The sequence below is a fragment of the Diadema setosum genome, chromosome 13 (assembly GCF_964275005.1).
Source record: "Diadema setosum chromosome 13, eeDiaSeto1, whole genome shotgun sequence".
Taxonomy (NCBI): domain Eukaryota; kingdom Metazoa; phylum Echinodermata; class Echinoidea; order Diadematoida; family Diadematidae; genus Diadema; species Diadema setosum.
This window is the reverse complement of record NC_092697.1, coordinates 32,311,782-32,328,253: the sequence shown is the minus strand read 5'-3', so window position 1 is coordinate 32,328,253 and position 16,472 is coordinate 32,311,782. Positions and strand designations below refer to the sequence as shown.

General features: G+C 35.7%; 1 protein-coding gene across 2 annotated transcripts; it reads right to left on the bottom strand.

Moving 5' to 3' along the window:
- Window positions 1–2,201: 2,201 nt before the first annotated feature.
- LOC140237032 (methyltransferase-like protein 27) lies at window positions 2,202–11,795 on the bottom strand. 2 transcript variants are annotated; one of them, XM_072316973.1, is made up of 6 exons: window positions 11,747–11,795; window positions 11,113–11,237; window positions 10,242–10,369; window positions 7,235–7,370; window positions 5,434–5,525; window positions 2,202–4,612 (listed from the first exon to the last, which is right to left on the bottom strand). In XM_072316973.1, the coding sequence occupies exons 3-6, from the start codon at window positions 10,314–10,316 to the stop codon at window positions 4,604–4,606; spliced, it is 312 nt and encodes a 103-aa protein (XP_072173074.1). In that variant the 5' UTR covers window positions 10,317–10,369; window positions 11,113–11,237; window positions 11,747–11,795; the 3' UTR covers window positions 2,202–4,603. The 2 variants fall into 2 exon arrangements, with proteins under 2 accessions (XP_072173074.1, XP_072173075.1); XM_072316974.1 differs by having other exon boundaries at window positions 11,113–11,254; window positions 11,747–11,760.
- Window positions 11,796–16,472: the final 4,677 nt, after the last annotated feature.

The window sequence follows — 16,472 nt, the reverse complement described above, 5'->3', positions numbered from 1 at the left end:
CCTGTAGCTAACTCTGTCTTTTTTATGTTTTATTGAACTAACAAAATCATTAACATAAACAAAAGATCATCAATGATTGTGAAAATTGCAGGTACAATCAAGCAAGAACTTTAAAAAAAAGTGTTGTAAGTGTACTTATACACAATGTTTTATCCTATACAAGGCTGCGTGACAATCTAGAAATGTATATGAACACCTATTATACTGCAACCAGAGTGTGGTATACAATCTACAACTTATGTTATCTAGTGTGTTGGCAGTCAGTTTATATTATGAGCTCTGTCTTTCAAGACGTCCCAAACTAATAACTGATGTGCAATATATAGCTGCGCCAAGGGTATCAAATGGGAGAGAGAGCAAGGTAGTGGAGCGCTCCCAGTAATTGAATTCATCCCTTCTGCTGTTCAACCATCAATGCTAGTCACTGTGCATCTATTCAAATTGACTAAAAATTTGACTGCATATTCATTCATTCATTTATTCAATTATTTTTCCATTTCGAACAGAAACATATAAACTTATAAACATATAAATATACACATAAAACAAGCCTTTTTCTTTTTAATCCAGGACATTAAGATATTTCCCAAGGGCATAAAAGCTTTGATAATCGAGATTGGATGATGATTACCGTATATTCATGAATTTCGATAACTTTTTTTCAAAGTGTTCATATAGCACGCCTTGAAGTACCTTGAACCACACAATTTCCGTCAAAATGCATATGTTTTTGTTTTGTGTTTTCTTAAAAGTTGCCTCAGTGACGACATGGAGTCACATGCCATGCAGTAATTACGGCACGTGCTTCCCATAAGGCCAATCAAAATATGAAACTTATTTGTACCGACCTTTAAATGATGTTTCTTTATCATGATAATGTGAGTCATGATCTGCTGCAGCTAGCTCGTAAAAAACGCCATGGCCCTATATCATCCATTATCACCTCAACGATCACAATCTCTGCATGCCGCCTTTATATACCACTATAGGATGTGCATGTCGTTGATGTTTAGCTTTATTTTTAGGGGGCGGAGCACATTATAGGCTACCTGTCCAAATGAGACTTCGATAAAATGTAAAATAGTGAAATCAATGAAGAAGAAAACTGAAAGTGTTATAGAGCGGGTTATGTTTGATAAACAGTGTTGTCATTTATAGGCACTAATCACATGATTAATCAGACGAGGTTTATTATATCAACGAGTCCAAACTCGTGTTGACATGGTTTGAATCGCTGTTGCCAAGCCCTTGTAATTCTTGATAGGAAGTACATTTTTTTTTTGTATTTAGTGAAAGAGAAAACCTCACAAGATTGTTATTTTGTTGTAAAATATCAGTGAAGGACTTGTAATGTTGGGACATTGGCAGCACCAAATCTATAATCATAATAGTTTGCATACATTTTTTTTTTGTGTGTGTGACTGGTGTAAGACTTTAATGTACAGCCTGCGAAACAGTGGGAAACTGTAGATTGTCATAACGTTCCGGTGACTTAAGTATTAACTATTTACAAAACACTCGGAGGGCCTGTTATACACGGCGACACATCTCCATACCCATATCATAATAATTATGTATAGCTTAATGTTCACAAAGTAACTGAGACGAATATCAGTGCTAATAAGAACACTTGAAACTATGTGGTGAAGGATATACCAACCGTTTCATTTTCCTAATTTTTATGATTTTTTTCTACTCTACTTCATGCTAAAATGAATGTTCATGAAAGTCTGAAAGTATACCTTCAGAACTTTATCGTAAAAAAAGACTTATGTATAGTACGACTGTTTTGTCCCTTGAACTCACAAGACATTGTTCTTTGTTTTTATTGTCCAAGCTCAAATCTTTAGCAAACTTACTTGTTGCATGTTTTATAAATAAGTGACATGTGGAAAATGAATGTAAAAACTGAATGTCGATTTTATGATCAGTGGACCTTTACCGTGAATATTATCGTCCATTTTCTTTTGGTATAAATTTATAATCTGCACGTCGAGAATTTTGTCCCTATAATTTCATTGTGTTCAGTATACCACTTCACTCTCTCTTAAAGACACGCACCCTTCCACTTCCGCTTGCACTAATCAGCAATCCATCGGTTCTGTCGATGTATCGTAATAATGAATCGACATTCTTGATTGATCAGTCATCAGCACAACTCGTACACATTGACTTACTAATGCACTCACTCATTTTATTTATCTGTTTATTGACAATCATATGGTGGTTAGAATTTTATATCATGAGTAAACATATAAACTACATAATAAATTTGTCAAAAGGCTGCGAAGCGAGTAGTTTAGTATATAACATCCATTCTTTTTTATTGATATAACAGCAAAACTGACCGCAAAATGATGTAAACAATTTAATATAAAAATCTTCCACGTGTTAATGAGTCAGTCACAGGAAAGCATTTCATAATGGGAGTGTCGCTGTAAACCCACATTGTGTTGTTGAGAGGAAAACCATGGAAATAAATTTTATATATTCACTGCGGCGAGATGGTTTCAGTAAGTTCATAGTATAAGAATGAACAGCTGATGAACAATCCAGTGCTGACAAGGTTAGTGATAAAGCAAACAGCTCAAGTAATAAGAGACATTCCTGAAAGGGATCTTGAAACCAATGTTATACCTTATATGAAATTCATTCAGTTGGGTTTGATAGAATGTGCTGGTTTACTTTATTTTTCGTATACAGCGATTGAAGTTTTGCTCATGAAAATACATTCAGAGTTAAATGAAGAAAACATCGAATTCGCGGGTTGTGACGAAGTATATGCATTTATAATATTTATTTATTTTCCCTCTCTGTTACCATGACACATAAAACCAGCGTTGAAGACTGGTGACGGAAGAATAAGATACTTTCTCAGGTTTATGATACACTGAAAAAAAAAAGGTTTAACTTTGCACCTTTATCGGTGTCACACTGGGATCACCTTTACGGGTGTAACTTTGCACCTTTATAAGACCAGTTAAAACCTTTGGAGACCATGTGTAACTTTGCACCTTTCTGGTCTGAAAGGTGCAAAGTTGTACCTGTAAAGGTACTCCCAGTGTGGCCAAAGTTGCAAATTGAAGTTGAGCCTATTTTTCTTAAGAATGTACATAGATAATTTGCTCCGAGTTGTTGATGACACGGGTTACGTGGTAAAGAGAATGTTACACAAGAATTGGGATATTACGCCATCACTTGCAACGAAGCGGAGGTAAGATACGTAGAAAGAGATAGAGAAAGATACACGTTTTTAGTACTATAGCTTGAAGATCTTTTGGACAAATATCTTCATTCTCACTGTATGGACATAAATCATGTCATTTTGTATCACCTGACAGATTTTATTTCTTCTGTCCTTTTGCTTTGCAAATCATTTATCCATATCATAGCTACTTCATTTCATAAATTCTGAGAGCTGTAGGCCTATTACAGTATAATTACAATACGGGAGCTATTTCAGGTAGAAACATAAAGAATGAATGAATGAGTGAAAAACTATAAGAGAGGTTATTGATAAAGTTAGGGACTCCAAGGTTGCATTTCAAACTCTTGTGAGAAAAATTACACAACAGGACAGAAACAGCAACTATCTGTTATATAATTTTGTTCTGAGAGTCTGCCATGTTTATACGTGATAATGTTTATCCAGGTTTTGACTGTAAACCTTTGCAATATCAAGTTCTACGCTCAACTTATAGTGCTCAGTACTACATGTAAGAATTATTTGTTAATGACAAACATTATTTACTGTGGAAACAATTAATAAATCTTTAGTTGTCTTCACATGTTTCCAAGATGTGTATTCAAAGCCCTGTTAAAATTGATGTCATTAATAATATGATTATTATTATCAATCGCATATCAGATTCATTCGAATGATCAATATGCAGAATACACTCTGCCACAATTGAGCATGTTATCTCTCTCCTTTCAAAAATTGCTAAATTGCTAAAAAGGCTAATTACCAGTGACGTTGCACTTTCTGTTATACCCTCGAAAAAAATATATATATTTTCGCATCTTACAAACAATGACATGAAATGCATAAATTCACACTGCATGCTAAAGAGAGTTCGGGGAAAAAAAACACACACACAAAAGCATCTCTGCGTAAAAAAAAAAAAATGAATACTGACTACTTTTTTTTTTTTTGAATGGTCGTTGACATGTCGCACCTTTGCCAACCCGTCGTCAGCGGTGAATCAAAATATGCAGTGTTACGCAACGAATAAAGCTATGTGTTTCTGCTATATACACACTCGTTAAAGGGCGATATAACTCGAAATGAATATTGATGGTTCAGTGAATGCCAACATTTTACTAGAACACATCGGTAAATTTGAAGGAAATCGGACTATCCGTTTAGAAGTTATGAAGGTTTAAAGTCTTAGCTTAAACTGTCTACATCATCTATAAAATGTCTATACGTTACAATACTGTTAACACTAATCTATGACCCCATCCTTTCCCCGTGAATACCCTGAAATATACTCCCGCTCCAGTAAGCATGTCTTGCGTGTCACCAGACTCTCAACAACTTCTTTGAAATCAAACCCGTCCACCCCTCCGTCCATGAGATCCCGTTCTAAAGCAATCACGATCAAACCACCTGCAAAAAAAACATAACAAAACAAAAAACAATCAAGAACCAATCAGACTATCAACGCATTAACATTATATAACCGCGCACTCATGTGTATGCAAAATACTAAAGTATCACCACATTTCAAGTAATAATGAATCTATACATTAAAATGATTTATCATTACGACTTAAAGCTGAAACTGCCTCAAAAGTGACAACTTTTCTTCCAGAAAAGGTGATGATGAGAATCAATGGAAATTTACCCTGTATATACGCACAAAGTATTCTTATCGAATGGTAGTTCTGTCTTATAGGTTTTGATATATATCGTCAACTTGTCTCAGAATCGTGTGTTTTTATAGGCGGCAGAGTGACTTTGGTCAAATAATTTCATATTTAACAGCTTCAAAGTCGTTTCCAGGCACCCAAATTAATGATGACAAAGTTCAAATTCGGAGGTAAGCATTTAATTTCGTGTTTGGGTATGACTTTCCAAATTAAAACTGTTCCCAGTGAGCGGGAAAAGTATATCAAAACACTTTCAGTCTATAGTTTTTGAGCAATCGATTTACACAAGTGAGCATTTAGTTTTGTGATACACAATGACATTCTACATAATTTATGAACACAAAGAGTGCTTTTGTCCATTTATTCGTTGAATGTGACGTTTACTTTGTTTCAACGATCCAGACCGACCACTATAATAACTACCAGAAAATGCATTTAGCGTTGTTTATACATACAGAAAAACTGTCTGTTGACGATAGTATCCTAAACACACGTTTCTACACAGGAAAGACATGTATGGGTTAGAATGCAAATCTGTAATTCTGAATCACGATGTACCTGGCTTCGCCAATGTACTACGTCTTTCAGGCCATTCCCATCGCAGTGACCCGGAAGGAAAGCTCCGGAAGAGATGGCGGCATCAAAAGAGTCTGCAACGTAATCATTATTGAGTCATTCACTATTGACGTGTACTTTTCAATTCATCATGATGATATCAAATATGTTGTTTCGAATTACGGTAAGAAATTGGTCCACTGTATTGTTATGAGATTAAAAAAAATACATTTTTCATTTCATTTCATTTTCATTTTATTTTCATTTAACTTATTTTCATATTTCTCAATGAACAATTAAAAAAATACATCAATTAGTGTAATAAAATTGAATAATACATAATATCCAGCTAGGAGACATACATAGAATATACCGCAAACATATAACCCATAGTGGTCGATCTATAAAAGTTGGAATCGATGGGAATGAATGCTAAAGAAATATGAAGGAACCTACTAAAAAGCAAGCTTGTGGAGCGTAGGTATCAATTAAATTTGAGCTACAGAATGAGATGAGGAGCATGGGTACAACAACAACAACATGTATAAGAAATGAAAAGAAATATACACCTAAGCCCATTGAACAACCAAACTATATATGCATCCACATATACATACGCAAAATGCAAGCACACACACAAGCATACGATGATAATATAGAATTATTTATAATTTTTATATGTGTAATTTGTGTGTGTGCACGAGCCACCTGCTATAGTACTTTGAGTATACAGGTGCAACTACCATCATCATAGTGTATGAAGTCTACACAGTCACATTTCGCACACAACTGTGTGTATGGCATGGACACACAATTTATATACATACATACATACATACACACACACATAATACATACTTGCAAACATGCATAGTATAATAATGTCATGATCCATGAATACCAAATTAATACTCAGTAACTGATTAGCCCATCCAGTTACCAGAGACCGAAGAACCCACTGAACAGGATTGGACTGCAGGACTCCTTGCGAGTTTGGAGTACACACACTTCATATCTATATCACGGTAATGGTTTTCTTAACATGATTTTATCAGATTTGCATTTTAATTATTGAAAAGGCTTTCAAATTCAAGCGATTTTCGTCAATGCTCTACTCTCAAGAATCATTTTTAATTCTTTGAGCATTCAATTTCGTCCTATTCTTTAGATTCTATTCCATTCAATTTGGAGAGAATTCAGTTTCGCGCCAGCTGGATATAGATATCCAATATCTCCCAATATATACCAATTTTAATTTCGTTTAAAGGTATACCACTTCGCACTTTGAACGTTAAAATTCAATCAACATAAACAAATTCTATATAACAGTTCTAAATAATTCATACCCCGTTTCTATATGTCTAATTTTCCATTTTTATTATTTTATATTACGTATACCTTAGCCTACTCTAAGATTCTACTAGTTTCTAGGCCTCTGATTGGTCAAAGGTACAATCACTATAGCTTTCGCTATAATTATTATGTTGCCCAGCACTCAGATATAGCATGAAGCAATTTCCATGACTGCACCTTTTACCAATCAGATGCCTATAGAATATTCTAGAACAAGGCGCACATGCAGCAATCGGTACGATGTACAACATGCACCCAATCCAGCTGCTCCAAGTAAAGTCAGTCTAATGAAGGGTCGAGGCCCAAAACCATATCAAACACGTTAAATGGGTTTGTACGTTATAGTGACGTCCATGAACTGGTCACTATTACGTGTAATATAGCATGTAGGTATAATTTACACTAAGTATGATGTGTACAAAACGAAAAATGAATGTTCCGGTATACTTACTGTCCTCCAGAGGAAGGGGCTGCGGACCAACAAAAGCCTCGAGGAGTTCCTTGTAGAAGCCCTTGGACCGGGCAATATCAAGGCTTGGCCTCGATGGGTCTACGCCCGTCAGGTTCTTGAATCCATATGTGGCAAGCTGTCGTGTCAAAAATTATGAGCAAGTTCAGCTTTGTTAAATTGAATTTACTTTTAATTTTCAGCTTTGCTCTCTTTTGTTTTTAGTATTTGCGCAATGAATTTCAATAGATATTAAGTTATAGGTAGTATGTTTACATTTGCATCGTGTAGTTTGGTAGGGTTTGTCTTTTTTTTTCTTTTTTTTTTTTTGCTTAGGCTTTTTATCACACATTTCCATATTTGATGATCTGCCCAATATGGCAATATTTACATTTGAAGAGTTTGTTTGCAAAAACCGATAAGTCCATATTTGCCAAATGGAGATATTTGCGATTAAAGGTCAAGAAAAATAAAGGGAATGATAAGAAAATTTTTGCTTCTTTTGACCATAACTTCAAAAATGTACCTTTATAATGTAGTGACCAATGTATCATTTAAAAGGTATTATTTTGTACTTTATGACAGACATCGTACTTCAAAATCTTCAAAAATGGACTTATCCGTTTCTGCAAACAAACTCTTCATTTGTTACTGACTACAAGGAGCAAACTTAAGTCTTTTAATAATCACACTCAGTTATCACAGGTTCCAAATAATGATCTGCCGAGATTCAAAAGAGAATACGGTGTGTTGAAAATGATCTCATGCTTTTGAGATGATGATAGTACCATACGATATATCATTACATATATACTTGACCGTTATTACAGTCACAATCTATGTATCAAGTTAATATTTGACAAAGCTGTGACAGCTATATTGAAAGAATTGGGAGAAAGGTTAATCGGTCAATATACAACTGAAAAAAAAGTGCTTTATCATTTCGAGAACACCTCGCTTGTATGATCATATCAAGTCCCAAGTACGCCAGATATGAGTTACTATAAAGACACTACTCAGATGTCAACGAAAAAAAAAAGTACAAAAAGTTTGATTTTAAACACAGATGAAAAGGGAGAGTATTGAGGGAATGGCACCAATCAATCAAGCAAATTTAAAAAGAAGTTCGCGATTGCTACCAATATCAGCAGCTGTTTTGAGAACACATGAAATATGAAACATCCCGTACCTCTCATTTCACTGTACTTTTAAGATTCACATTGCATTTTAGGTTTTTCTGTCTGTCTGTATTATGTTGGCCTCTCTCTCTCTCTCTCTCTCTCTCTCTCTCGTTCTAACTATTTATCTCTATATGAGACGATATAAAATAGGCCTACTTTAAAGGGACTGTACAGTACTGGTTGAGGTCAGGATTCAGGTTTCTAACAATCCCAAGTGAGATAATGAGAAACCTCTTATGAAATATGAAAGAGCATGTAATTTTAAGTAGGATTCAACGTTTATTTGATGAAAATTGGTTTTCAAATGGCTGAGATATCCAAAAAAGTGATAATAGTAAAAGGCGACAATCCACGCCTTTTATTATGATCTCTTTGTTTCACCTTGTTTTTGGATATCTCAGCCATTTCAAAACGGGTTTTCATCAAATAAACTGTTGATACCCATTAGAATTGCATGCTCATTGACATCTCATAGAGTACGTGTAGTTTCTGAATATCTCGCAAAACATTAAAAGCTAAATCCTCACCTCAACCAGAACTGTACAGTCCCTTTAAGTGCATATCAGAGGACCTACATAACAAAAGAGACCGCTTCTCCTATATTGCAGTGTGAAGTTGATGGGGAGGGACCGGTAACACTCGATAGTAAAAGTATATAAATAAATAAATGAATAAATAAACAAATGTTTTAAAAAGACATACGTAAAACATACTAATATACCAAAATGAATACTGTATGCTAACCGAATAACCGAATTACAATCTATACTGAAAAAGTCGTCAACGCTCTAATTTTGCCTTCATTTATTACATTTATAGCAGATTGGCCGCAAGGACATTAGTGACACAACAACAAAAACAAAGGAAACAAAACAAAACTTCCTTCCTTTTTTTTTCTCCTCTTTCTCGCATCTGAATCTCTTTACTCTTTGTATCAAATCTCACTGCCTCTCTAACTTAGCCAACTACGTTGTATGTGTCTCTAATATTGTTCTATAGTATTACGAGCCTCCCTTTTTTTTATCACAACTCGACGTATTCTTCACAGCAGTCCCTTTTGTTGTAAATGAACCAAACTGATATCCTGTCCGAAATCCTGTGGAAATAATAATAATAAAAAAAAAACTTCTAACGAAAATAAGAAAAGACAATGAACTTTGGAGCGTAGATGTAAAAGAAACAGGCAATTATGAACAGTGAGAATTACGGGACAAGTTCACCTTCATTAACATAAATTTTGACAGAATGTAGCAATACTAGTAGAACACATCATTGAAAGTTTGAGGAAAATCGGACAATCCGTTCAAAAGTTATGAATTTTTGAAGTTTTTGTGCAGTCACCGCTGGATGAGAAGACTACTGCAGTGTATGATGTCACATGCGTACAACAATATAAGGAAAATATAAAGAGAATTTCACAAAATTTCATCTTTTGAAAAAAGTACACATTCCCTTGACTCGTTACTGACATATGTTATGGGTAATATTATTCCCATTGCCTTTAGAAAGAGGCAAGTCAAGTGCTCTTTCATTATGCCAAAAAAAAGTGAAAATATGTTGAATTTTCTTTACATTTTCTTTATACTGTTGTACTCATGACATCACGAGCCTTAGTAGTCTCCTCATCCAGCGGTTCCAACACAAAAATTTTAAACATTCATAACTTTTGCATCCTGTCCAATTTTCCTCAAACTTTCACTGATGTGTTCTACTAGTATTGCTGCTTTCTCTCAATCCTTATATTTATGAAGGTGAACTTATCCTTTAAATCAAACCTCAAATTCATGTTTTTTTTGACATTACGATAATCCATGGAGATCATAATATACCTCTTTTCCGACAAGGCCGGTCCCGACACCAACGTCTAGTATTTTGGCTTCTTTGTTTGTCTGCAGCTCGTTCATTTTCTTTGCCACTTTTCCCGGTCCGAAATATTTCTGCTCCACAATTTCCTGTCCTAAACAATTTAAGAAACTAAGAACAGATATCTGACCATCATATATATAGTATCACTACAATCATTCTTTTTTTTTCTGCCCGTTTATTTATTTTTTTTCTCATTAATCTCTGCCAACACGCACGCAGCGCTGTTAGTATAGTAAGTATATCGCATAATCATTATGAAGAGAACAGTTTGACTCTATCATCCCAAATCCGTCATTCTTTCCTATTCATTAATATCATTATCTAATTTTATATTCACGTTGAAAATTATATTTGCCTAGTTTACAGAGCGATATTATACAAATATACCAGGCCTGAGAGGCTCTGGTTGAAACTATGCGCATGAGGTGACTTCAGTAGCACTATTTTCTGAGGGGCGCAGCCCCGAAGAAAATAGTGCTACTGAAGTCACCGAAGGCACATAGTTTCAACCGGTGCCTCGAAAAATTGGCCTGGTATATTTGTTTTATATCCCTCCCAATGAATTTAAGAGTATTCGACTGCTGGTATTCTGTAATTTACCTCTTTTTTAAGGGCATCTTGCTTTACTTTTCAAGAAGATTGACTAGTCATTCACGCTCGGGAAAGCAGCTCAGCAGGAGGGCAGCGCGTACGCGTACTATGAAGAGACAACTGCGCGCTCAGCCGCTGTAAGTGTACTCGGTGCATTGGTAAACATGCGCAAACTGCAAACTCACTACGCGCTTCATACATGCAATACGCCTATCCGATCTGTCAACAAGTACCTGTACTTACGTTCGGTTGCCAGTGCGGTGATGATGATGCGGCATTTGGCGTGCTCGAGCTGATCAACGATGTGACTGTGAGCTGCATGTGCAGTTGATTGTGTTTTCTGTCGTCTTTCTACCTAGCTGTCATGTCTGTACATGAATAAGGACTATCATTTCCTGTTAAAATGCAAGTATACATTGTAAATTTGGGTAGCATTCAGTAACAGCGTACAGTTGTATAAGGTTAGATTAGGCACTGGAAAAATTCTAGCAATTAAAGCATCGAGTGCCACTGTATAAATTCGTGTGATTCGTACGGTGTTCTATTAAACGTAAACAGTGAACAAGTTAGACTCTAACTTACTCGTTAGACACTCTAAAAAATAATTATTAGGAATGAGATTACGGGAAATAGGGCCTACTGTTAGACAGGTAGAACTAACGTTAGGCTTAACTAGCGCTATATAACGTTAGAGCAGGCCTACTATCTACTGCAGTTTCGTTTGTCAACATCTTTTGGGTGGGTCGCTCGAGTTTAATAGTGAACTGCGAGACCAACTTTCAAACGGCGAAGCATGAACTCCCCAAAGGCCTACGGTACGTCGAAGAACCCTAGCTTGCTTATTGTTGTCTCATTATAGATCTACGATATCGCCTACTTTGTTGTAACGTCTTTATAACGTAACCCGTGTCGCATTGAGTGTATGCGTGCCTTGTGTGGTTCTCGCGTAAGTGCAGTGATCTAAGGCGCCGCGCGATACCCATTCATTTGTACATGAAATCTCTCGCGAAGCGAAGGTGCTGCGATACCCATTCATTTACACGTGAAATATTTCGCGTCGCGACGCGAAGCAAAAAAGGCGCGAAAATCACCAGCGTGGTATAGTTTTTACCATTTCCCTAGGGAGTATAGTCTTTTTCGCGCACTTGTATGGTAGAATTATGTTTTGTTGTTTACAGTGCTCTCGACCAATCAGAGGACGAGATGCATTTTGTGAGGGATATAATGAGGAATCTTTTCAGATTCATTACTCCTTCACCCGGCTCCTTCAAATTAAGAACAAGCAAACAAATCAAACCCAGACTTCTAAAACAACGGCGTCAGTGTCACAGAGTCCATGTGGAATTATGGTGATACCCAATAGTGGCAGAGTTGTTAACTCTTTGTCTTCGCTCTATAGAAATGACTATGACAATGCATGTAATATAGAATGAAAGAGTTCGGAGAGTGCAAACAATCAGACCGTTTAATTTGTCTGGCCACATGCCATCCAGAATAACACCGTGGTGTAAGTGGTGACGTGCACCGACAATAATATGAAATTGAAGCAGGGATACCTTATCGTAGACGCCATTCTGGACCCATTCGTCGTAAGCTCTTCGTTTCTCCTGCTCCAAATTCATAAACTGCTTGTAGTTGTCACTGTAGATGTAGCCACATCTGTCCTCCATTTTGGTTTTGTTTGTTTATTTGTTTGTTTGTTTGTTTGCTTTTTTTTTTTTTGTTTACTGTGAGTCCTGGGAAGGTAGAAGAACGACCTGGAAACGAGACCGACCGTGCGACGACACTACTTCCACCTTTATGTATATCTAGTATAGGGTAATTTGATGACCAATTTTCAAAGTCTCTTTTTTTGTGTGTATGTATGTATGTATGTATGTGTGTGTGTGTGTGTGTGTGTGTGTGTGTGTTTGTTCGTTTATTGAGCGTATTGAGGGCGGAGACAGGTCTACAATACTTGAGGTTTGGGGTGGTACCAGGGAAATGCGGTCTCCCACCTCCCCTGACGAAAGACTTATGCTGGTGCATTGTTAAGTTCAAGTTCAAGTTCAATCATAGTTTATTTCCAATCAACGAAAATCAAAACGTAATACAAAGTATACATATCATAAAATGATATTGTCTACACTTTTACAAAAGGTTCATGTAATACACGAAATAAATTATATACATCAACATATTATGTACAATAATCAGAAGGAACGATGCGTATACATGTATACTTCGGGAGCTTTCAGAAAATAACTTCAATTTTGGAAAATAGCGATCCACAAAAAAGCTAAGCTTGTAGGACGTGGGATCCCTAGATAATTGATTAGTAAGCAATATATTATTCAAGTTTGTTTTGTTATTTTCTTACAGCATTTATATTGAATATAGATTACTTAAGTCGTTTGTAAAAATATAGCTATACGCTGGCTTCGACAATAATAGGAAATAAGTATCAATGCTAATGCCCAGACGGTGTTCATTGAACTGGTGTACCGGGAAAATATAAGAAGGACGACACACTCGTACAGACATTCAGTTACCCACACACATATACGACGCGAGACAGAACCGAGAAGAGAGAAGACGGTGACAATACTAGTCTACGAGGAACAAAGACAGGAAGGAAGAGGAAAGAAGAATAAAGAGAGAAGAGAGGTCTGCATACAGAACACGCCAAATGCTGCGACATCAGGACAGGTGAAACCTCAAGCATAAATTAAAACAATTAATTCAGATTATCTAGAATTATAAGTAGATAACAAATGTTTTCTGAATTTGTATTTAAATGTGAGGAATGAGGGTGAGTCTTTTAAGCTATTATCTAGATTATTCCAAAGTATGAATGTATGTATTCATTCATGAGTATGTGTGTGTAAAAGACGAAATCAAAGTTTATTTTATGAAAATCTGTTTAGAAATGGCTGAGATGTCTAAAAGCAACGTAAAAGCAAGGAGGTTCAAGAGAATGTAGTCACAACTCTTATTCCCTTTGAAACCATGTTCCAAGCCGCCACTCAAAAATATTTGAAGTATGTACCAAACTGGAACTTACTGCTCCACAGATAGGAAGACAGTATTGATTCATGTGGTATTGCATAACGACAAGAACCTTCTAGAAAAGATATGTCTTTGTGATGGTAACTTTTCGCCATCCCTACTTATGGAATATGAGCAATACAAAAAGGTATAGGCAGGGGATGCGCGGATAGAAATCACAAAGAAATTGATGAAATGAAAATCAAGTTTACTGGACATGGGCAAGTCCGGGCACAAATCTGACATATTGATTTATAAAGAACTATTATCGAAGATTATTCCATAAAAGTTTTACTTGTCGGAATTTAGCGGAAAAGTGTTAAAATCGGCATTCAAAGAGGGTGTATTTTCAAATACTTTCACAAAATACAGCTCCGATTTACACTTTTGCGGGTTTTTGGGGACGAGTTTGACCTTTGTTTTATATGTTTTATCATAAGGAGACATTTCATGTCATTTAATGAATAAACAAGCAAGATATACCCGATATAATGTTAGAGTTCAAAATCCTTCTTCTGATTGCCAAGAATGATGGCAGCTTCAAACATCGAACGTCAAAGGTACAAATGCACCTATGGAATTCTTTTGTGCATCCATAGAAATCTGACAACTGTTTGAATAATTATGGCCAGTTGGAACTCCAGCTCTAGAACCTCCTTGGTAAAAGAAAGCGATCCTTATAAAAGGTGGGTCCCAAATTCTATTAGGATCGCTTTGTTTTAGATATGTCAGCCATTTCAAAACCAATCTTTATCAAGCAAACTTTAAATTCCTCTTAGAATTATATGCTCTTTCATATTTCATTAGCGGTTTTTCATCATCAAAACAAAAATCATCTTTTAAAAAATTGGAAACCTGAAGCCTGAAACCTGAAACTGTACCATCCCTTTTAGCTCACCCTGTCCACAAAATCGATTTAGAACTGAAAGACGGACGGACAACACGAAAACATAATGCCTCTGGTTACACTTTGCAGAGGAGGCGCTAAATACGTTGGATATGTCATATGTATAATATATATATATATATATATATATATATATATATATATATATATATATATATATACATATATACATATATATATATATATATATATATATATATATATATATATATGTATATATATATATAACTGTAACTGTTATATATATATGCATTCATATATATGCATTTCTTCGTGGAGGGAACCAGTCCATGGATGCGTCGTTGCTACGCCAAACGCGCACATACAAACTGCGCGGTTACCATGCACTGTGGCAGCAACTACCACCAGTTTAGACGCATTCCATCACAAGCAGGTTAGTTTTGAAATCCGTCCGACCAGGAGCAGACGTATACCCTTGTGTGTATGTTCTGCTTCAGAAACGGATTTTAATCTAACATCACATCGCATCCTGGTCGCTGATGAAGAATGCGATGACTAACCTGTTTGGTGTCTTGTTTCAAAAACATGCGCTTTCCTCGCCAGGATAAAGCGTTTTAATGCCATTTTAGGTTTTAATCTCATATATATATATATATATATATATATATATATACAAGCCTATGCATATATGTATATATTTCAACTCTTGTGTTTTCAAAAAGGAGGAACAGTAAGAGGAACAATGATGTCAAAGCTATACGCACCGATTTCTCCTCTCTTTCTCATATATATATATATATATATATGTGTGTGTGTGTGTGTGTGTGTGTGTGTGTGCGTGTGTGTTTAATGTTGGACAGGCAGGCTTCTCGGTCGTTGCCATGATGCCCAGTGGTCCTAGTCTGTTGCCACACGAGTGGCGTTCTGTTTAACATTGTGGAGGAGCAGATTCCCTAAATCACGAGCACCAAAACGAAATTATAAAAAAAAAAGCAATGATCGTACATAAACTCCTAAATGATACAATTTCACATTCCTACGGGCATATCAAAGCCCCCAATGTTACGGAAGGTGCAGAATTAGTTTGACCTCATTTACCTGCACGTTTATTTCAGAGATGACGATATCACGCAATGTTTAAAATGTGGTGAAAAGGTGAAAATGCAGACGCCAACTTAATGACTGTATATTATAGTTTTACCATGCATAACATTGTCCCTTTTGTTAACCTAGTTAATAATCTGTCAAAGTCTCAACAATCTTATTTCCTTTCAGTAAATCATTGTATCAATCACTTCACTCTCTCCATGCACTCGCCCTTCTACTTACAGTTACTAAAATCAACAATCCATCTCAATTATGATCATTAATGAATCGAAATTCTTGATCGAAAAGACAGCAATAAAACTCGCACACACTTTGTCTAGTTTACTAGTGCATTTACTCGTTTTATTTTTCTCGTCCAAAAGTAAACGTCTTGTATAACAAGTCTGTTTCTCGATATTGTTAGAATTATATATATATATATATATATATATATATATATATATATATATTAATAGAACTTAGGTTTTGCCAAAGGCCGAGGAGTAAGTAATAGTATAATAACATTCATTTTCGTTTAATTGATATAACAGCAAACCTGACAATAAAAAAAAAACAATGTAATATAAATTTGTTCATGCATTGTCGGTCCCAAAAAGTACAT

Excerpts from the sequence above, each read along its gene's own strand:
- LOC140237032 (XM_072316973.1), bottom strand. The coding sequence starts at position 10,316 with ATGAACGAGCTGCAGACAAACAAAGAAGCCAAAATACTAGACGTTGGT. Across the intron at positions 7,371-10,241 it reads CCGGCCTTGTCGGAAAAGAG|CTTGCCACATATGGATTCAA; the intron begins GTATATTATGAT and ends TTGACACGACAG. Across the intron at positions 5,526-7,234 it reads GCCCCTTCCTCTGGAGGACA|ACTCTTTTGATGCCGCCATC; the intron begins GTAAGTATACCG and ends ATTACGTTGCAG.